This window comes from Vespa mandarinia, chromosome 15 (assembly GCF_050613455.1).
Source record: "Vespa mandarinia isolate Hongniang chromosome 15, ASM5061345v1, whole genome shotgun sequence".
In the NCBI taxonomy this organism is placed as follows: Eukaryota; Metazoa; Arthropoda; class Insecta; order Hymenoptera; family Vespidae; genus Vespa; species Vespa mandarinia.
Genome location: NC_140824.1, coordinates 4,172,501 through 4,195,000, shown reverse-complemented (window position 1 = coordinate 4,195,000; position 22,500 = coordinate 4,172,501). Strand labels below are relative to the sequence as shown.

The window sequence follows — 22,500 nt, the reverse complement described above, 5'->3', positions numbered from 1 at the left end:
TCCAACTCGTTCGATTTTTTTTCTGCCCATCGTTATCGGAAATTCTCGGCGAATTTTTTTTTCCCCCAATCCATAGAAACACATACATATGTATCTCATCAAACTATTTTACATAGGCATTAAAAACGTTCAATATTTTTTACAAGAGTGTCCCATTTCGATCGAACGACAAATGAATGAATTAATGAATGAATGAGCGAATAAAAAAAAAATAAAAGCAAATATGAAACATTATTGTTTCTTTTTATCTCGACGATCATTCCGATATAATTTCTCATGTATATGTGTATGTGTATGTGTATATATTATAAACGAGCGAGCAAAAAAAAAGGGAAAAGAAAAAAAAGAAAGAAAAAAAGAAATAAAAAAAGAAAAAATAGAAAATTAGAAAAATTCTGTTATTTACAATGACACGCGTATAAATTCATGTTACATGTCACGTAGGAAAACATGAAATCAGCTGAAGACTAGTGAAAGAAGAGAATGATCTGGGTCGCGAGTTAATTTCATATCATTCTCTCTTTCTTTCTCTTTTTCTATCTATCTATCTATCTATCTATCTATCTCTCTCTAACTTTCTTTCTCTTAAGTAAAATATATCTTCATCTTCTTCTTTTCATTTTAAAAACGCCATAAGGATCCTTCGCTCGTTACGAAATCCTCCCACTGTTGTAAATAAAAACGTGCTCATTTCTTTAAATTCTCTTCTCTCTCACTATATCTTTCTTTCTTTTCCTCTTAACTGCAACAGTAATTAGAACTGCACGGCTGGTGAACTAATTTATCGCGAGGTACATCAGGATTAATTCGTTTTTCATGCTTCAAGGTAACCATGAATATATATATATATTATATATATATATATATATATATATATATATATATATATAATTCATCTTCGCAATTAATAATAATTCGATTAACATATTTTTCTTTTTCGTCTTTCATTATTTCTCAAATGTCAAATTAAAATTATTCATTTCGAGCTATTTATATTAAATAATTTGACAACCACATTAAATAAATATTATAAATGTATTTTTAAAGAGAAATCAGATATGCAACAAAGGTTTAATTGTTGAAAGACGACACAAAGCTCGATTGATTTAAAAGATAAAAAGAAATACCTTTTAGTTATACAGAATTAAATAATTATAGCCGTAATCGAGAATTTATCGTTAAAGTAGATTTAAACAAATTGGTTACAATGAAATTTCGCTTCTACCTAAGAAAAGAAATAATAATAATAATAATTATTATATGAAGGAAAAGGAAGAAAAAAAAAATAAAATTAATAGCAAACAAAACAAAATTAATAATAATACTAATACTAATAATAATAATAAAAATAATAATAATAATAATTAATAATAATAATAATAATAATAATAATAATAATAATAATAATAATAATAATAATAATAATAATAATAATAATAATAATAAAAATAATAATAATAATAATAATAATAATCCATCGATCAATATCGCTTTAATTACGAGAAAATCGTAGCTTTCTCTTTCTCTTTCCCTCCCTCCCTCTCTCTCTCTCTCTCTCTCTCTCTCTCTCTCTCTCTCTCTCTCTCTCTCTCTCTCTCTCTCTCCCTCTCTCTTTTACACACACAATTACGAACAAAAGAGAGAAAGAGAAAGAAAGAAAGAAAGAAAGAAGGAGAACCAACCACCGATGCTAGATGATGAATTTTACAGAGAAATCGCCCGTTCTTCTATGATAATTTCCGTGAAAGAAGGAACGAAGAAGAGAAAGAGAGAGAAGGAGAGATAGGAGTAGAGAAAGAGAGAAAGAGAGAGAGAGAAAGAGAGCAAACGCATGTAGCTGCTTTACCGAGCACGTCTGCGGTGTACGTTCCATGCTCCATAACTGGAACCAGTCTTGATTGTAAGAAGAAAAAGGTATAGATAGGGTAGCTCTAACATAAGTTATACTTATTCCTAGGTTATTTCAATAAAAAGAGAAAGAAGATCTTAAAACTCGTCTCTCTCTCTCTTTCTCTCTCTTCTTTCCTCGGTGTGAAATTAACGAAATAACGAAACAAGAGTAAGTTTCTTATTTTATACACAAAATCAAAATTAATATGTAAAAGAGAGAGATAGTTCGATAGATATCTAGAAAAAGAAATATATATATACATATATATATATATATATATATTATAGTTAGATAGATAGATAGATAGACAAAGACAGAGAGAGAGAAAGAGAGATAGGAAGGGAGGGAGAAAGAGAGAGAGAGAGAGAGATATTATATTATTGCACATTTTAATATAAAATTCAGATTCGTTATTTAATTTATACTAATAATCTAGAAAACGATATTAATAGGATTTCGAAAGTTTCTAATCATTTCTATGACCCATTAAATAGATAATAATAGATATATACATATAAACATATGTATATAAGTTATTGACGTGATCGTTGTACTCGTCATTGGCGTGTGTGATGTATATATAATTATATTTCTACGGGCCATCGACCCGTCCTCGTCCTCGTCCTCGTCCTCGTCGTCGTCGTCGTCGTCGTCATCGTCGTCGTCGTCGTCGTCGTCGTCATCGTCGACATCGGACGACGACGACGACGAAACCAAGTTGTTTCTTGGACATAAGATCGATCGTAAGAGCGTTGCGTTTCATGTGCAATAGAAAGAAGCCAAACTACAATCTGACCGTACACTTCTACAATGCGAATTTATATATATGCGAATTTATATATAATATATATATATACACATAATATATGTACAAATATATATTTTACATTCGCATATACGTATGTAAGTTTAATTGCAAGTTACGTGTTTTTTTTTCCTTCTATATTCCTATTTATATCCAATTGTATATTATGTTCAACTTAAAAATAAATCTTTTTTTTTTCTTCTTTTTTTTTTAACGTTAAGAAAGAAAAAGAATTGATCTCTATTGATCATCCATGTAACAACCTATATTACATAAATAATCTCTTACGGTCTTTGTAATTATAAATGCATCAATCTCTATAATGGAAATTAATTTATATTAGTTAACTCGTATTATTAATTATTTTAGCTCAATTTATTAATCGTATATATAGCTTTTTTTCTTCTTCTTTTTTCTATTTTTGAATGAATTAAAAACGAATTAAAGAATTAAAATCGGTTTCGATCGAAGAGATTAAAAATATTTTTTTTTTTTTTTCATTATTTATAAAATTAAACGGATTAATTTGAAATATAAAAATTCAATTATTATCACTCATCTTTACCAATATATAATGATAATAAAAAAAAAAAGAAAATATCAAAAAAGGTATTCGATATGGGAGGAAATATATTACGTGAAATTATTCTTGCGAGTGGTAATGCGTGTTGAAGGACGATCTCGAGTTACGATGTCTATCCATCTAAGGAACAATAGAAAGTTCAATAACCGCTGTTAAATACTCCTTTTCTAAAAACAATAATATTTTGCCATTTGTCATTTTCTTTCGTCCTTTTTAATATCACTTTTGTATTTATCGTTTACAAAAGATTCAAATGAAACGGAATCGTAATATAAGAATCGCAATTTGTAAATAAGGAAATTAAAAGAAATAGAGAAAAGCTATTAGTAATTATATTATGACTAATAGTTTACTTTCATTTCACGTGAAGGACCTTTATGTCTGTATTTATAGCAATTTCTTAGAAATTCACTGTACGAAGAATATTATATCGCGAATATAAACGACGAAAACGATGAAAATGTAATTTTAAAATATGGAGTAATACGTTGTTATATATATATATATATGTACACACACATACTCGTTTATAATTAATAATCATAAAATCAATTCTTCGATCGACTGATATAAATGGATTTTATGTAATATAAGAGTATATTTAAATCTAGATGAGTGTCAGGTCAACGAACGCAAATTTTCTTACTAATGCTATTATATTCGTATAAACACGAATAAACAATGTGAAATTAGTATTAAAGTCGAAGAATACCTACAATTCGATGCATCTGCGAACAGGTCGACCATCTTTGTTTCGTAACGTGCAATCTATCTTCTTTTGTTTTCTTATACATATGTACTTGGCGCGTTTTCCTACTGTTTTTCATTCGCCATGATACGTTTTACTAATCGCAGAATATATCAAAATATTCCTTGTTTTATCGACGATTATTTATAGATATTAATTATGAACGAAATCAATCAAATAAATATATAAAACGAACAAACGTGTTATGACGATTAGAATTTTAATAAAAATCATTCGAATAATTGAATAAAAGGAAAGCTTACTTTTTTCGAAGTTTGAACTCGAATGATGTTCACCTAAAGATGATAAATGACGTCGAGGATGACGATGATAATAACCAATAAAAATCACTCTTTTTGATATTTTTAATTCTCTTATTCTAATTTCACAAAGTCTACACACTCGATGCACGTTGCTCGATTTTTCAAAAATCTATTGATCGATGTTGCAAGGAAGAATAAAATAAGACATAAGAAAAGATATATATATATATATATATATATATATATATATATATATAATAAAATAACACGTAAAAGATAGCGAGGAAAAGGAGACCGAGAGGAAAAGGAGCCGAGAACGACCTGCCTCCTTACGTAGCCGTTTGAAAACTCGTGCAACACGCTTCGTGCGAACGTCGCGATACTCTACCTTCCCCCTCCTTCCCAGCTCGCTACAGCTATTCCCGCGCGCGACCTTCCCCCCACCCCACTGCACTCCTGCGCGCGCATAACGCGATCGTGTATACAAGGAAACATCTCATCTAACTACCACCACCGTCGCTATCATAATTTACACCCTACTCCTGCCTTCATAACTAACGTATTTTAACGCACTTGTTTCCTTAAAAAAACAAAAAAAAAAAAAAAAAAAAAAAAAAAAACAAAAAAAAGAAAAACGAAAAGATAAAATAAAAAGGTAGAAATAGTATATGATTTACGAACTTTCCATTTTCGCTCATAAAACGTTCCTTCTAAGTAATGTACACGTTTCTATACGACGATAACGATATCAATGTTTATTTTCGATTAAAACTTAATATATTATAGTTCTTTTATTTTTTCAAGAATAATTTGATATTATATACGTACGTTTGGATTTTTCGAAAATTCAAATATTCGTTAAATATATATATATATATATATATATCGACATTATTTTCTTTAATTATATATTTTAAATGTTCATCGAATTATTACTTTTTCTCTCTTCAATTATTATTAATTTGAAATTTCAATATATTATTTAATCGTAAATTCGATCGTTTTACTTTATAATATTTGAAAATAATCGTTCCTAAAGAGGTTAAGAACGCCCGGCTATATAAAAAACGAAAACTGAAGTGCATTTTCTGAGAAGTTGGAGTAACAAAAACTAGAAGTACAGAATAAGAAAACGTCGAAGGGACCGGTTGAAAACTTGTCATGTACGGAGCTCAAAATAAGTGGCCCATTTACGAACTCCATGTACATGAATATATACGTACTTACATAGAACGACGGGTTTCTTTCGAATTTCAAATGCGTTCCATGATACAAAGTTACGAAAGAGTATATATATATACATACATATATATGTGTATATATATATATACATAACATATATATGTATATATATATATATGCATGTTACACAGGGCCGTTTTGAAATGCTAGCCGGCCCTATCAATACGCACTGAGAGTGGATTCATAACCTAACCTACCTACCAAATCTCGACCCTATTCACACACATTCAAATTGCACCGCCAGATGATAGGTTTCATGAAATTTATTCAAACTTGACGAATAAAATAAAGAATTTTCAATATAAATGAAATGTAACACCTTCACAAAATAATATGTAAATAAATCAATTATTTCGCACTCATTATTCTCATTAAAAATGAATATCTCCAGAAGTTACTCGCTTTATAAATTTTATTTGTTCAATTGTTTTGTGCTTTTCTAGCTTTTTTTTTTTTTTTAAACAAATTTTCTGTGTTACATCTTGTAAATTATATTTATGTGAATTTGTAAAATAAATAAATAAAAATGCCAATAACGTGTCAAGGCAATGACAATTGGTAAGTCTATGATAGGAATTTAACAATATTTTTTTTTTATTTTCATTACAATGTTTCTTTTTTTTATTATTTTAGTTCAGTATGCATGCCATGTACTCCTTATTCTCCATGTTCACCATGTACTATTTGGAGACAATATTCCCCATGGATTCAATGTCCACCAAAATTTGGTTCACCTTGTAAAGTCAAACCTAAAATTACTACCTCTGTAAGATTTGGTGGATTGAGATATGAAGCACGTAATGTTTTACCAACTCCACCTGTTCTGTGCAGTCCACCACCATTTTATCCTATTCTTGCTGGTTAGTTATCTTCTATCTTTAAATTATATACTATTCTATATAATTATCTGTTATTTCTTAATTCTTAGGCACTTATCCTTTCTGTAATTGGTAAAGTCCAAATCATCTGTTTTAATAATACCACCGATACCTTGACACATTTTGCTATTTTATTAGTATTATTGAAATAGGTATCTTGTTAAAAAGAAAATAAGCATTGTGTGAAACTGCAGGATAGATATCATTAAACTATTAACTAAACTTGTATTATTTTTGTTGTCTTTTTACGTATCTATTATAATGATTCTACAAAGGTAAATGGTTTATACTTTTACAAGAAAAATTCACGCCCAAACATTTTAATTTATTATTTTACACATTCACATTAAGAAAAACTTGATTAGAGTACGTCAGTGTCTCTTGTACCGTTTATGTCAGTATAACTACAACTTAGGAGTTTACAGTGCTAAAATGTATGGCATTCCAAACACTTGCACCTTCTTCTATGATAGCTCATAGTTCTAACGACACACGCGATAAAATGTTCCGTATTTCATAAATTAATGTGCTAAGGATGCTTGTATCTCACAGCTATCCTTTTTCAAAATATACAAAAAAGAAAAAAAAATCTTTCTCATGTTGCATTCTTTCCTTTGTCTTGCCAAGTCTTTAACTTTAGCATAGATGTAGAAAAGACACATCACGATATCTGTATTCCACTAACAATCATGACAACATCCAAAGTTCTCGAGTGTGTATCACCACTGACCAGATTATTTAGATGGATATGTTGCCTTTTTATTTCAGCCACAAGTAAAAATTTCTTACATCTTGCTAAAGCCTTTGGTAGGGTTTCCTGTCCGTGAAGAGGTTCTTGAGGAAATACACTTGTCCTATAGGGATAGATAGAATAGCTACGGTTTCCATCATGGACCACCATAAAACCCGTTCATTCAAATCTTCAGCTCGTTTACGACCTTGAGCTTCTCTTAATCGATGATGCGTTTGGTAATCAAGAATATTATTTAGATTTTCATGGATTACTTGTGCCGATGACTCCATCTAAAGAGTAACAATAAAATAGAGATATATTTATTATGTTATATCTATCTCAATAATTTAAACGACATTCTTATACTTACTTGAGTCATAACAGTGACATGTTCTCCTAAACCGGGAAGTGGTAATTCATTTCCAACTTGGAAATCCATATATACAAGCTTATGGGAGAATGTAGAAAACTCATTACTAAAACATACTTTATATACTCCTGACATAGTTGGTATGAATGGATGAGAGTCAAATTGTGTTTTCACTTGTTTATAAATGATTTCTTTATTCGGTGCCTCTAATGTAACATCTACGTCGTATTGACCTCCAGTTACTACCTAATTTAATAGAAAATAAAATGATATTATTAGTAAATATGGGTACTTTATTAAATAAATGTACTAATGCGTCTTATAGAATGTCATTAAATGTTGATTTATCTTACGTAATTTTCAAATATACATACGTATGAAAATTATAACGGAATAAGTTCAATTAAAAGGACAGATATGTACAAACCTGAAATTCAAGTGTTGAGGAAACATTTTTTTCAATTTCTTGATAAAAACATTCTTTTGCATTATCAGACAATTCGAAGCTTAACTCGACGCCACCCGTAAGTAAAATAGTATGAAAAAGCATTGAAACAATAAGCATCCATGTCGACCAGTAATCCATTCTTCGCTTCATTTAATTTATCTAATTATTATTAAACACACATTTACACACACCTTCTACGAACTACAATTCTTTTAATAAATCGTATTTGCGACGGAATAGTCGACTCCCTAACAAAATTTACTTCAAATAATCTATTTTAACGTGGCCGGATATTAGTCGACGCTATGAATTGCGACATCTCGAATTCGGAAGTGGCTGTAGACACGTCCATTTTCTCTGACGTCATTTTGACACAGTCATTTTATTAAAGAGAGATAGAATGAGAGAGGTTTTTATTTAAAAAATTTAAGAAAATAATTGAAATATTACAAAAGTAAAATAAGTAAAAGTATAAATTAGTCAAAATATTTGAAAAAACAACACAATTCATTTTACTTGTTTCTTTACCATAGAACGAGAGAATGGATTAAAACAAAATAATCTTGATATGAATGGATAAGTTAACCTATTTGAAATACCATCGTAAAGTTTAATTTTTATTCATTGTATTTCTTATTCCAATTTTCTTCAAATTTTAAATGTTACTATTTCCTTGATAAGGATATAAATAAAACAAATATGGCGCGCAATTGGCGGTAGATTTAAAATGGTTCCGATCGATTGAAAATCTTATATTATATATATATATAATATGTATTATTATTATATATATTATTATATATATATTATATTATTATATTATTATATTATTATATTATTATATATATTATATATATTATTATTATATATATTATTAATATATATATATATATATATATTATAATTAAATATTATATATATATATATATTATTAATATATATATATATATATATATTAATAATAATTTTCAACAATGGATATAAATTAATAATTCAGAAAATGTAAATATAATTGTATATTCTAACGAATATTGTAAGATGAAAAAATTTTTTATTTAAATCGAAAAATGAGAATGACTTTTTTTTTAATTGAAGAAATTGTAAGGAAATGCGAGTCAAAGCTATTGCTATTACATTGAAAGGTTTGCGTGAGGCGCCTAAGGGGTTGTTTCGTCGTTCTTTACTGCTTGTGGAAGGGTGTATAGAAAGGGTGCAAAGGGTCCTTTCAGTTAGGGAGGCGGATCAGTCAATCCAGATAAGCTAGATAAGATTAAATATAAAAAAAAAATCATAATGTTGTCGAAATTCAACAAATACATTTCCCCTTATTTGAAATTGAATATTTCAGTATTTTTATTACAAGAATATTCATTTTATTAATAATTAGAATTTTATAATGACGTATAAGATATTATTTTGAAAGTATGTTACAAATACGAAACGACATTTTAAGTGTGCAGGATCCAGCTTAATTAATTACTTTTATAAATTATCTAATCTGACGACTCGTCAGACCCTTGTTCTCTAAATTATCTAGATCCAATCGGTTTTTAAATTTTTATGCAAGATGAGAATCAGTGATGAAGTGCTTTTAAGAAAAATTTCTTAAGTTTAGTTCTTTTTATATTCGTCGAAGGAGATATTAAAATGGAACAAAAAATTATGTAGCACACACACACACACACACACACACACATTGAATAAAGAAAAATTTATATATATGAAAATTTTTATACTTATATAAAATATATATAAATTTATATACAATATTTTGATTCATAATATTGATTTCTCGTATCACACGATACGGAACAAAAGAAAATCGTGTTCCATGTGAATTAGATAAAAGCTAGAAGTTAGTTTCCGTTCTTGAAACTTTTACTTTATGTTATTAGTTCAAAGCAGTTTAAAGATTATTATATATAAAAATATTTTTCTATATCTTCCAAAGTACTGTAAATATTTTTAATAAATGTATCAATGAATGAATTGAACTCGTTGATACATTAATTTGTTTATGTAACATATCATTTTCAATATTATACTATTTTATTATTATATTTTCAAAAAGACAAAATGGGTGTAAGTGAAATAAGTATGTGGATATTGATACGTAGGTACGATCAAATTGGTAAGTTTACGGTTATATATGTATTATTTTATATATATATATATGTATATATGTTTATAAATATATATGTAAAAGAAAACTATACAAATATATGATCTCTAAACAAAAAAGGTTAAGAGATAATAAAATTAATATTTCTTAAATATAATTAAATTATATCATTTTTTAAATATATATTATTTATTTTTATATTAATTAATATATATTATTACTTTTGTTTTTAGAATCAGAAAATGACACATTACAAACAACTTTAAATTGTTTTACTGTTGTACCTGGAGTAACGTTAGATGAATTAAGAATATCTATTTATTATTGGGCCGGTATAGAAAAAGATAATAATAAAGTATTAAAAATTAGAAGATACGATAATAATTTGATACCATTGTCTTCTTTGCTCAGAGGATCCCATAAAGACAAGTATAATAAATTGATGGTTTATCAAAAATTAGATTAATAATAGCATAAAATAAATCAGAAATGTACAATATGTTCATTTTCTGAGAGAAAATTAATGGTTTACAGGCCTTTTATCATTGATGTTGTTGGAGTACATCAATTTTGTAAGTAATAGTATTATTATTTGTAGTTAACGAATAAAAAATACATATAATTATATTAATTTATTTCCTTTTTCATTTCTAAATATAGGTCCTATAGAAGAACGGAGCCTACCACCTGGTTATTTAGACGCTTTCAAATCTAAACTTGCCAATTTAGAAAAGCGGGTAATAATTAATACATTTACGCTTAGTCGCTTATGATTATGCAAACTTTTTTTTAAGTGTTTTCTAATTATACTTGCACCTGTGATAAACAGTAGTAAATGCTTGCAGGTGATGATGGTAGAATCATTTTTACCTAATATGACTTCTTCTCATACGCGTGCGGTAGAAACTATGGTAACTCAGTTAACAAATTGTGTTAACTTCTTAGATCATAGACTGGATGAATTAGCACCACAATCTTGGAAAAGTCAAATTCAATCGGCAGCCTCTTGAAAATGGGACACCAATAATATGTGACTGAGAATGCATGTTAACCTATTTATCGGAGATATAGAATTTTAACAAGAAGAATACGAATAACTACATTAAGAAATGGCAATGATATTGGATATCAAATTCTAAATCAAAGCGATCTTGTACTTTACATCTACGTGTACATATGGTAAAAAACATAAGAAAACAAATAAAATAATTTTGAGTGTCATCCCATCTCTTGTACGTTCGATAATTATGTATAATATATTTATCATTTATGTAAATTATATTTTAATTAAATGAAATGGAGTCAATTAGCTTGACGGTACTTATATTATGTTATAAAAAAAGCTTTATTCTCATTGAAGAAAATCATATCAGAAATGGTGTTACTTAGAGAACAGAATTTAAGTATATAAAAATAAAGCTTTTTAAAATATTCGAAAACATTTTAATTCTTTTAATTATTATATATATATATATATATATTAATTTTAACAATGTAAAGTATATATGTAGAAATAGAATATGATTAATATATAAATTAATAATCATACAAACGTTTTAATATTAAAATTTTATTTAATATTCAACAAGAGTTAAATTTTCATCTGAAGATTACTGGTCTTGTGTAATATAATTTTGAGGATAATTGGCTCAGTTATCTTTTAAAACTAATATTTAAAGAATAGTGAACTTTTGTCTCAGTAACATGTAAAACTCTTGTATGGGATCCTTGGGAAAGGTTTTTCGATTTTAGATTTTGGGTGGATCTTCTTTCAGTAAGCAAAAATAAAGCTTGATTTTGATACTCCGATAGTACTTACGATATATTAAAATCTAAATCTAAATTATACGCAAGTTATATGTTATATCACACGTATTATCGAACGAATAGCTGCATATCTTTATACGTTTCCAAAATGTTTTCTTTCCATATCTAATTAAATATTAAAGTATTCACATTTTATGTTGTAACGTATCGTACAAAAATATAATTAATTATTTTATAAATTCAATAATTATTACTCGATTATTTTATTACATAGTAGTTACTTATAAACATTTATTAATTCAATTCGATTTAGCTAATACAAGAAAAAGTTTGCATCTAACTTTCTGATATTAATATAGAAAAATGTTAAAGTATAATCCCATTTAGTGTTTATTATAGTTTTATAGAAAAAAAAAAAATTTTTTTTATTGATATTATCTTTTATTAGTTATATTTTATGTTACGTATTCCATTCGCAATGTCGAATAAATGACTGCTTAAATATGCTTCAGCTATTTGTATAATTGATAAGAAAAAAAAAAAAATATATTATAAGTTCGTGTAATTAATAAACACTTTTCAATTAATCTGTCTTGAGAGAAGTATAATCTGATAAATTTTTCTTGCTTTCTGTCAGACCTTTACGATATACAAAAGTAGTTTTCTCACATTGTAAATCGATTGTTCGATTATTCACGAAGAGGGTTATAATCTAACGAGTTTATACATCGATGCAATAAGTGCATAGTGATGGATGCAATGGTTTTTCTATTGTATTTGTAGTTCTTATTTTGTCCATACGAGTCGCTGAAGTCACAAATCCTATGAGCGAAAAATTGTGTACATTTTTAAGATATGAAACATCTGACGGTGACGAAAACGGCGCGAAGTAAGTTAATTCTGATTGGTTGATTTTAATGCAGTCAAACGAATGGTATTAGCCAATCATATTTTATCATAGAATTTATATATAAAAAGAAATAAATATATCGAATTCATCAAAATAATAAAAATAATTTTAATAATAATTAATATGTATTAATTATTCACATGAAAAAAAGAAATGGTATATAAACGATTAACGTAATATTTTATTATTATTAATATTCGCGTTACAGACATGATATAATTTAGAATAGCAGATAACCTTTTTAATATACTAATCCTGTGTAAATCATTTTTTCATAGATATTAAAAAATATATAACAAAAATTAATTTTATGTTTTATGTGTATTATTCAAATCAAAGACATAGGATAATAATCATTCAATTGTGTATACTAACTTTCTAATACGGTTACGTACTTTTTATTTTATGTGATTCACTTGCGTTATTAAGAAGATGCGTGGCGGTACACTTCGAATTGTTAATTTTTTGTTTTTACAAAAACGTTTTTGTTCTCAACAAGTGAGAGTGAGATTTGCTCCGAGTCCTACTGGTATATACAGTTTTTATTCTTAATTATGTTACATATTGATAATTTAGATAATATGGGATAATATAATTATTCTTATTAGGTTAGATTTTTGTTTTTTTGTTTTTTACATGCGGATTCTCTCATTACTATAACATATGGTTAATTATTTTTTTACTTTAGTATATATTTTATTTATGCATGCGATATTTAACTTATTTATTATGATCAATTATATGAATAAATATATTAAAGTTTAAATATTGTTATATATGTTTGATAGGCTATTTACATTTGGGAGGCTTACGTACTGCTCTGTACAATTATTTATTTGCACGTGCTAATAATGGCACATTTATTTTACGAATTGAGGACACTGATAAATCTAGAACAATACCTGGTGCAATAGAAAAATTACATGATGACTTGATATGGGTTGGAATTATATCCGATGAAGATCCGATGAGAGGTGGCCCGTACGGGCCTTATCTTCAATCTAAACGACTTGAAATATATAAGTACGATGTATCATAATAAAAGAATATTAGAAAAATATTAGGAAATATAGAAAGTATTAATTGGATATATTCATTTCTAATTATATAAATTTCAGAGAAAATATAAAAACACTTCTTGAAAATAAAACTGCCTATTATTGTTTTTGTTCAGAGAGTAGAATGAATTTATTAAAACGAGAAGCAATAAAAAATGGACATGTGCCTAAATATGATAATAAATGTAGACATTCTACCGACGATGAGATCAATGAAAAATTAAAAAATGGAATACCATATTGTATTCGATTTAAGGTATATTCAAGACAATTTTATAATCTCATATTCTTTAATGAAATTTTATTTACTGTTCTACTATTTATTGTTTAGCTATCATCAGATATAGAAGTATTCAATGATCTGATTTATGGTCGTGTAGCTCATGATATTACACAGATTGAAGGTGATCCTGTAATCATGAAATCTGATGGTTTTCCTACTTATCATTTTGCAAATGTTGTTGACGATCATTATATGAACATTTCTCATGTTTTAAGAGGAGTAGAGTGGCAAATATCTACCCCTAAACATATAATGCTTTATAAGTAAGAATATATCTAAACTTAATATTCTTTTTATACAAGATATTAAATTTACAATAGGATAATTTGTTGATCAATTCAATTTTTTTTTTTTTTTCATTTCAGAGCATTTGGTTGGAAGCCACCTATTTATGGTCATTTACCTTTAATATTAAACAGCGATGGTTCAAAATTATCCAAACGACAAGATGATATAAGAATTGATTCATTTCGAAATTCTAATATCTTTCCATTGGCATTATTGAATTATGTTACTCAGGCTGGTGGTGGTTTCATTAGAAATTCAGATGTTCAAATATATACTTACGAACATTTGATTAAACAGGTCAATATATTTGAATTTTTTTGTAATCTTATAATGTTAATATATATATATTTTTTTTTTAATGTTTACATATATCATTTTTTCGTTTTTTTAGTTCGATATTAAAAGGATAAATGGAAATTCTTCAAAATTAGCACCTGAAAAATTATTAGAACTTAATAAGTTAGAGATATCTCGATTATTAAGCAATCAAAATAATTATAAATTTTTGGTTGAAAGAGTAAAAAAAATAGTACAAGAAACATTTTCAAATTGGTAAGTTCCCTTTCTATTGATTATGAAATTAAGTATTATTTACAAATAAATAATTTTACTTTTTCAACGTATTAATAATTTCAATTTCTATTCTTTTTTTTTTTTTAGCGAAGATAAAATACTTAAATTAGACGAAGATCACATTATTCAAACTTTGAAATGGGCACAATATAGGATTAATAAGTTAAGCGATCTTGTAAAACCTGATTTTGCATTTATATGGGTTATACCAACTTCTCTTCCTGACATTATTTCATCTAAATTTATAGGTATAATATTACAATTAATATTGAATGAAGCAGTATATGTGACATTATCTTATTGATAATTAATGTTATTAATATTTGTAGACGCTATTAAAAATTTAGACGAGAAATTAACTGAGACTGATGAGAATAGTTTATCAACAGATATATCGAAATTATATTTAAAAGAACTTGCTGAGAAGAATGATATTTCATTTCCTAGTTTGATGAAAATGCTTCGTAAAGTTCTTAGTGGTTTAGAGGTAATGATCTACAATACTATATGATAATATAATATAATAGGAATGTACAAAATAACAAAGATTTTTTTTTTTATCTTAGAAAGGACCAGGTGTAATCGAAATGATCAAAATTCTAGGGAAAAATGAGACACAATTACGTTTAAAACGTTGCCTTTCATGAAAAAATACAATGATATTGAATATTGGATGAAACCAAAAGACTCGTGTAATGATCTTGAAAACACATGATATTTTGAATATTTCAATTAATAGATGATCCAATGATATTTACAGTTTTAACGATGCAATCTATGTAAATACTTTTTTCTTTTTTTTTTTCAAGAAAAATCATTTATGTAAGTAAATGTAAAAAAGGCAATATGTAACTAAGAATTTCTTATTAATAATGATTCAAAAGTTTGATGCTTTTCTTGTATATAATAGTGTTTCTTATAAAATTCTTTTAATATATTTGAGTTTAGTATAACAATTCTGTTCATTATTTCTAATTATGAAAATAGTACAAACAAAAATTACATGAGGATAATATATAATTTATTATAACTATATACATTTTTTTCATTCCATAGATAAATTTTATATTGCCAAGTACTCTTATTTGATATCATTAACGCTTATGATTATATGATTAAATCACAAAGCTATTAGTAGCTTCTTGGAATATTATCAGAGTAATTGATCTTTTTTAATCGATATAAAAAAATTCAAGATTGATATACTTTAATATAGATTATGTAGATCCCATTATAGAAACGTAATCTTCAGTGTTTTATATCAATGATCGAGGATTCGATTTAAGCGCTATCTAGCGCCGGAATGTTTTAATTAATCTTGCAAGCGCATCCCCTGACGATAGGCAACATTAGTAAATATCTAAATGTAAAATTTGAATAAAGAATCCCGAATGTTATTTCATCGTTACATTTTTAATTATTAGATCGTTTTTTTTTGTTATATTAAGTTATACATAACAAAAATTCATCATTATTTTATCGAAGTAAAATATATCGAAGTACTTAACAAATTGTATTTCTATATTTTCTAATGGTATACTACAAATATGTTTTGATTATAGAAAATTCATTTTTTCTTTTTTTTTTTTTGTTTTGTTAAGATCGTATACTTATATATCGTTTAGATGATTGAACACAATCGCATATTCTTAAATATATCCAAAAATACAAATATGGAATATTTTAATACAATGTCGATAAATTATGTTAATTTACTTTATAATATATAAGGGCACTATTTACCATGTATAAAATTCTTATGTGCAGCCTGTCTGATGGTAAATTGAAGAAAAAAGAGAATTAAAAGAAAAAGAAAATGAAAAAAAGAAAAAAAAAAGAAAGGACGAAAATTTTTATAGCAAACTCGTAATAAAAGTGTTCTCAAGAATAACTTGTACACAATCTTCGTCTATTATACTTATATAATATACGTACTTAAGTTCGTATAGTCTCATATATATATATATATATATATAAAATATATAAAATATATATATATAAAACTAATTTCTTTTAATTTCACGTAACGAGTACATAAAGTTAATTAGAAATTAATTAAGAAGAATTATCAATGAAATTGAACACTTGATATTTATTAAAGCGTCTTATATACCAAACTGTATACTTTTGTATCTCTATGTTAAATATATATATATATGTATGTATATAATCGACGATATAAAGGGAAAATCTCAATTAGATTCAAATAAAAAAATGTTTCATTTACTTCGAGAGAGGATACATTTTTATTAATATAACAAATGTGTATATTCGCGAATTTAATATTTAAATGATATGAAGTATATTTCTGATTGATGGCAATAATGTTATATCAAAGTACCTCGAAAGCGATGTATAGTTATATATACAATGTTCATCAAAATTGCATATTTTCTTATATTGAATATTAAAAAAAAAAAAAAAAAAGAAAAAAAATTAATAATGATAATAATAATAATAATAATAATAATAATAATAATAATAATAATAATAATAATAATAATAATAATAATAATAATAATAATAATAATAATAATAATAATAATAATAATAATAATAATAATAATAATAATAATAATAATAATAATAATAATAATAATAATAATAATAATAATAGTAATAATAATAATAATAAAAGATCAGTACAGGCGTGTATCCTCCTATGTATTCTACCCTGGAAGACTAGATTAAAAATGCCTAGAAAGTCTACGAGACCCTAATAAACGCTTTTTCTCGTTTAAATAGTATGAACTTCTATTATATATATAATTTGCATATTTAATGAGTAATACTTGCGCATAAAACGGATTATCTTATAATGGCCTAAAAATCTTTCTTTTATTTTCTTTTCTTTTCTTTTTTTGTTTAAATACATCGGAATCAATAGTAACTTGTTGCTTCTTTCTCTTTCTTTCTCTCTCTCTCTCTCTCTCTCTCTCTCTCTCTCTCTCTCTCTCTCTCTTTCTCTCTCTCTCTCTCTCTCTCTTTCTCTCTCTCTCTCTCTCTCTCTCTCTCTCTCTCTCTCTCTCTTGTTTTCGTTTTTTTTTTTACATCCTTATCTTACAGATGTGATAACAAGCCAATGTAAATTTAGTTAGATCGAATATGTGATCAAACAAACATAAAGAGGAGAAAAAAAAATCGGCTTACTCGATCATACAAAAGCTAATAATCCTAAAATCATGCTTAGAAAAAAAAAACTCATGCTAATTATGGCAATAGAGAAGAAATTTCATTGTAGAAAGTACATTGATCGTTATCTCTCCTATAAATTCAGTCTCAGCAGCTGATCATAATTAAAAATCATTCGAATAGTATATAATTTTTAATTTATTTATAAATTTTTCTTTTTTAATTATTAAATGTACTTTACTCGTATACTTCCGTTTGTATAAATGTTTCTTTTTTCTTTTTTTCCTAATTTATCATAATCAATATTATAATCGATAATAACAAAAGGACATAAATTCTTAATAATCCTTTTGAATTATCTCAACTCCGTCATATCTTCAACAGGCATCTATTTTCTTTTTTTCTTCTTCTCACTTTTTATTATCCGAAATTAAAGGATCGAGGTTACTCTACCAAGAGATCTTTTTCTTTTTTTTTTCAAAAATGCAAATTAATTATTATAAGCGTTATTTTCCTTTGTCCTTTCTCTCTTCAAACGCCATGATCGAATTCGTGATATCCTTCGGCTCCTGTGAAAACGACATCAACCCAAACTCTCATAGCTTCTGGACTAGGCGCCATCAGATGATACAATCTCGATGAAGTTTTGATGATGAAGGTCAATGATGGTTGAGGTGACTTCACTGTGTTCATGTGATCAACATAGACCTCTTCTATCGACTGGATGAAATCGACGCAAAAAAAAAAAAAAAAAAAAAGAAAAAAAAAAAGAAGAAAATTATTTCAATTTATAATATTGTTCATTTTGTTATGATATAAAACAAAAAAAAAAAAAAAATCAAAAAAAATTGATTGATCATAATTTTGTTTTTGTTTTTGTTTTTGTATTCACACCTGAAAGTAAATAACTCCACGTGCTTTTTTCGAGCTACTATCACTGTAATACGTCAAGGTCTTCCTCTTACGATCGAAAACGAACCATCGTTTGTTCCAATGATGAAACTTTTTACTCATCTTTGACAAATACCCACTGCAACTGGTAGTATTAACTGTGACATCATCGATCAATTGTAACTGATGTCCGGCAGTTTCTATATGATGCCTTAGATCCAAGGATTCTGATTTTATAGGTAGATATCTCGTTAGCGGCCTCTGAAAGGGTTTAATAGAAATTATCAATCTCATGAGTCAAATGTGGATACAGTGATAACGATAACGAGGATTGAATAAGTTTTGTCCATTATTGCCGTGATATTTATTGATTAACAAATCGACAATAAATTTTCTTCGATCTGATAATCGTTATTTCCAATGGAAAAAAAAGAAGAAAAAAAAAAAAACAGAAGAAAAAAGAATCTTAAAAATTGATTCATTTACCTGTAGTTTAGCCTTTTCTCGATGTTTGACAGGTTGAAGTGGCCCGATAGTATCCATTTCACTGGAGATCTGTGAAAGAGGTCGGCTTCCGTTTCCGTCAACGATACCACCACTGTTGTTACTGAGCCTTTCCCCTTCCATCGACGTTCTCCTATCATCTCTCATCTATATGAAAAAAAGAAAAATAAAAAAGAAAAGAAAAGAAAAGAAAAGAAAAGAAAAGAAAAGAAAAAAAAAAGAAACGAAAAGAAAAATGTAATCTTATTTATTGCTTCGATTTGTGTATGCGTGCGATAGGTCAGTATATATAATGTAATCCTAAAGCGATGAAATTTCATGACCTATTTCAAATTTAGAAATTGATAACAATGATCTATAAGAATAGATACCGAGAATGTTATATCATTCGTATTTATTCAATAATAAAAAGAGAATAATTCATTAATTGATTTTAATATATTATAAATAATAAAAAAAAAATATATGTTTGCATATATATATATATATATATATATATATTTTCTTTTTTTGTCATTTATTATGTCATTAATTAATTTATTAATTACATAATATATTATTTGTTATACGACATAACTTTTTCTTACGATTAATTTCTTTAAATAATCCGATTTAAAAGGAAACATTAAAGAGAATAATTAATTTTAATTTTTATATTTTAATCAGTTATGGTAATTAAAATTTTATTATTGAAGTCAATTAATGATTCCACGTGAAAAATATAAATTTAATCGTGTAAAAAGTCACGTTCATCACGTTCGTTAAAGTATTTCATGCGTTTTAAGCGTACTATTCGAGTGAGGGAGTGAAAAAGAGAGAGATAGAGAGAAAGAGAGAGAGAGAGTGTGAAAGAGAGAGAGAGAGAGAGAGAGAGAGAGAGAGAGAGAGAGAGAGAGAGAGAGAGAGAGAGAGAGAGAGAGAGAGAGAGAGAGAGAGAGAGAGAGAGAGAGAGAGAAAGAGCGTGACTTCGCGTAAGGGCAGTCAATGAGGAAAAATTACTTAATGAGGTGACCCCTGAGTGAACTATACAAAGGAAAATACTCCTATTACTCGTAATTTCTCACACTTCGTACGAAGTTCCATTAATAAACTTTGACAACATACAAGAATCAATAATTACTACGTATTTTAAATCAGTAATACTATTTTAATTTTACTTATATTTTTAAAACGTAATTTAAAAATACAAAAGAAAAGAAAAAAAAATGAATATGAAAAAAAAAAAAAGAAAAGAAAAGAAAAATAGAGCACTTAGATCGTTAGTATGACATTATGATTTAATAATAGGAAAGAAATAAAAGCAATTATAAAAAAATAATAATAGATGACTATGAGAATCGTAAGTATGATTTATTATTAACTTACGGGATTTTTTCGAATTAATTTGTTCCTTTTAACTTCTCTTTGAAAATAATTCATCCACATGAGAGACATTTTAATTTGGCTTGATTTAATTTAATTTGATTTAATTTAATTTGATATGATGATATGATTTGATTTGATTAAATTTGTTCTTTTTCTTTTTTTTTTCTTTTTCTTTTATCTTTATCGAAAGTTATTGTATTATTTTTTCTAATTGGAAATAAATTTTGACGATTAAAAAATATATACGTGTTTATATATGTATATGTATATATAAAAAAAAAAAAAAAGGTATATAATAACTTTTGGAACAGATTTAACGATGGCCGATGAAACGAGAAGACAAAACGAGAGCAAAATCGAAACTGCCGTTTATGTCAGAGACAGAAAATATCTTCGACAATTTTCGCGTCAAAGATTTGTCCTCCTCTCTCCCACTCTATCTCTCTCTGTCTCTCTCTCTCTCTCTCTCTCTCTCTCTCTCTCTCTCTCTATATATATATATATATATATATATATTTCGATTTTCGTCCTTGCAAAATTTAACGAGAGTTTCTTTATGTGGTTGTTCTATAGAATAAGCATTTTCTCGCTAAAACAAACGATTTCTAGAACAGTTTACTCGTTTTATTACGCAGCATCCAAAAAAGAGATAGAGAGGAGACAGAAGAGAGAAGAGAAAGAGAGAAAGAGTAATGCATTCCATGAATAGTACCGAATAAACCAAGCATTCGAATGAAATTCTAAGAAAATTCCCTTCAAACTTGAAATTCCATTTAAATATAGACAATTGGATCTTTCCTCGTATTTTCTCGTCACCATTTCGACGTTTCATTGTTCTATTGAATTTTTTAATATCTTTTGCCAAAAATTATCTACATAAATCTATATCATTATAAATATTTAATATATAATTATGCATATAAATATTTTTAATAAATTTTTATTAAAAAAAAAAAAAAAAAAAAAGATAGGAACACTCAACTGTTGTTCATTTAATTTTGGCGAATTAAAAACAGAAAAAAGGAAAAAAAGAAAAATTAAAAAGAGCATCGAATTCTATCTAGTTTTGTTTTTCTTTTTATCTTATATTTTTTTTTTTTGTTTAAAATATAATTCGCACAAAAGAATTTCACTTTATAAAACGTTTCTACGAGCAGAATATCCTTTTTTTTTCAAGAATATTTTTATGAAAAATCTGGATACACACACGTACACTCAGAGATATTTTTAATTTTCCTATTTCTCAAACACTCCTATGATAACTCCTCGCTATTCTATTTTTCTCTCTTTTGTTTTGATCCTTTCATTACATTTCTCGAAGAGTTTTAATCTTTAATGCACCCTGGTTCAGTTGCTTCGTCCAGAGCTCAAAAAGCACCCCGTTATTACAACCGTGGCCTAGTTACGATTTGCTCAAAAGAAACGCGTGTAACGCAAGTTTCTTCTCACGAAACGACGAAAACGTTTGTCCCAGAATGTCTACTACTTGCGAAATTCAGTCTCTCCTTCTCTCTCTTTGTTCTCTTATTTGGATAATAATTGTAAATGCTCATTTTTGGCTATACTGTTAAGTAAGATTTCCTTATTTTATTTAACATTTAGTAGCTCTCCCTTTATTATCATTTATTAAACGTAAAATCTTATTG

The 22,500-nt window shown here is 26.8% G+C and overlaps 5 protein-coding genes across 9 annotated transcripts in view; 2 read left to right on the top strand and 3 right to left on the bottom strand.

Moving 5' to 3' along the window:
• The window catches only part of LOC118444678 (uncharacterized), a 30,403-nt gene extending 25,894 nt beyond the window's left edge, over window positions 1-4,509 (bottom strand). For 2 of the 4 annotated variants that reach the window (XM_035873171.2, XM_035873175.2), the window contains exon 1: window positions 4,291-4,509. The gene's annotated coding sequence lies outside the window, so the exon portion shown is untranslated. Of the gene's footprint in view, window positions 1-3,995; window positions 4,253-4,290 lie in introns of those variants that run through there. The other 2 variants (XM_085661435.1, XM_035873172.2) reach the window with 2 other exon arrangements.
• Window positions 4,510-5,926: 1,417 nt separating this feature from the next.
• On the bottom strand, window positions 5,927-8,298 carry LOC118444580 (transmembrane emp24 domain-containing protein 7). Its single transcript, XM_035872978.2, has 3 exons — window positions 7,941-8,298; window positions 7,514-7,759; window positions 5,927-7,433 (listed from the first exon to the last, which is right to left on the bottom strand). Exons 1-3 carry the CDS (start codon window positions 8,109-8,111, stop codon window positions 7,206-7,208), a joined length of 645 nt encoding a protein of 214 aa, XP_035728871.1. The 5' UTR covers window positions 8,112-8,298; the 3' UTR covers window positions 5,927-7,205.
• Window positions 8,299-9,877: 1,579 nt separating this feature from the next.
• Window positions 9,878-11,468, top strand: LOC118444533 (uncharacterized). Its single transcript, XM_035872895.2, has 5 exons — window positions 9,878-10,092; window positions 10,317-10,512; window positions 10,618-10,655; window positions 10,744-10,820; window positions 10,929-11,468. The coding sequence occupies exons 1-5, from the start codon at window positions 10,038-10,040 to the stop codon at window positions 11,091-11,093; spliced, it is 531 nt and encodes a 176-aa protein (XP_035728788.1). The 5' UTR covers window positions 9,878-10,037; the 3' UTR covers window positions 11,094-11,468.
• Window positions 11,469-12,836: 1,368 nt separating this feature from the next.
• GluRS-m (putative glutamate--tRNA ligase, mitochondrial) lies at window positions 12,837-15,903 on the top strand. Of its 2 annotated transcripts, none has more exons than XM_035872989.2 (9): window positions 12,837-12,916; window positions 13,549-13,783; window positions 13,879-14,074; window positions 14,150-14,364; window positions 14,467-14,686; window positions 14,781-14,941; window positions 15,050-15,210; window positions 15,292-15,449; window positions 15,529-15,893. In XM_035872989.2, exons 1-9 carry the CDS (start codon window positions 12,901-12,903, stop codon window positions 15,607-15,609), a joined length of 1,443 nt encoding a protein of 480 aa, XP_035728882.1. In that variant the 5' UTR covers window positions 12,837-12,900; the 3' UTR covers window positions 15,610-15,893. The 2 variants fall into 2 exon arrangements, with proteins under 2 accessions (XP_035728882.1, XP_035728880.1); XM_035872987.2 differs by lacking the exon at window positions 12,837-12,916 and adding an exon at window positions 13,190-13,289 and having other exon boundaries at window positions 15,529-15,903.
• Window positions 15,904-17,690: 1,787 nt separating this feature from the next.
• The window catches only part of LOC118444532 (uncharacterized), a 46,095-nt gene continuing 41,285 nt past the window's right edge, over window positions 17,691-22,500 (bottom strand). Inside the window, exons 11-13 of the mRNA XM_035872894.2 lie at window positions 19,472-19,636; window positions 18,989-19,246; window positions 17,691-18,814 (exon numbers count right to left, since the gene is read on the bottom strand). Of these exons, the coding sequence (XP_035728787.1) occupies window positions 18,626-18,814; window positions 18,989-19,246; window positions 19,472-19,636 (612 nt within the window). The 3' untranslated portion in view covers window positions 17,691-18,625. The remainder of the gene's footprint in view (window positions 18,815-18,988; window positions 19,247-19,471; window positions 19,637-22,500) is intronic.

Excerpts from the sequence above, each read along its gene's own strand:
- LOC118444580 (XM_035872978.2), bottom strand. The coding sequence starts at position 8,111 with ATGAAGCGAAGAATGGATTACTGGTCGACATGGATGCTTATTGTTTCA. Across the intron at positions 7,760-7,940 it reads CCTCAACACTTGAATTTCAG|GTAGTAACTGGAGGTCAATA; the intron begins GTTTGTACATAT and ends CTATTAAATTAG. Across the intron at positions 7,434-7,513 it reads ATGTCACTGTTATGACTCAA|ATGGAGTCATCGGCACAAGT; the intron begins GTAAGTATAAGA and ends GTTACTCTTTAG.
- LOC118444533 (XM_035872895.2), top strand. The coding sequence starts at position 10,038 with ATGGGTGTAAGTGAAATAAGTATGTGGATATTGATACGTAGGTACGAT. Across the intron at positions 10,093-10,316 it reads ACGTAGGTACGATCAAATTG|AATCAGAAAATGACACATTA; the intron begins GTAAGTTTACGG and ends TTTTGTTTTTAG. Across the intron at positions 10,513-10,617 it reads AGAGGATCCCATAAAGACAA|GCCTTTTATCATTGATGTTG; the intron begins GTATAATAAATT and ends AATGGTTTACAG.
- GluRS-m (XM_035872987.2), top strand. The coding sequence starts at position 13,193 with ATGCGTGGCGGTACACTTCGAATTGTTAATTTTTTGTTTTTACAAAAA. Across the intron at positions 13,784-13,878 it reads AAACGACTTGAAATATATAA|AGAAAATATAAAAACACTTC; the intron begins GTACGATGTATC and ends TATAAATTTCAG. Across the intron at positions 15,450-15,528 it reads AAGTTCTTAGTGGTTTAGAG|AAAGGACCAGGTGTAATCGA; the intron begins GTAATGATCTAC and ends TTTTTATCTTAG.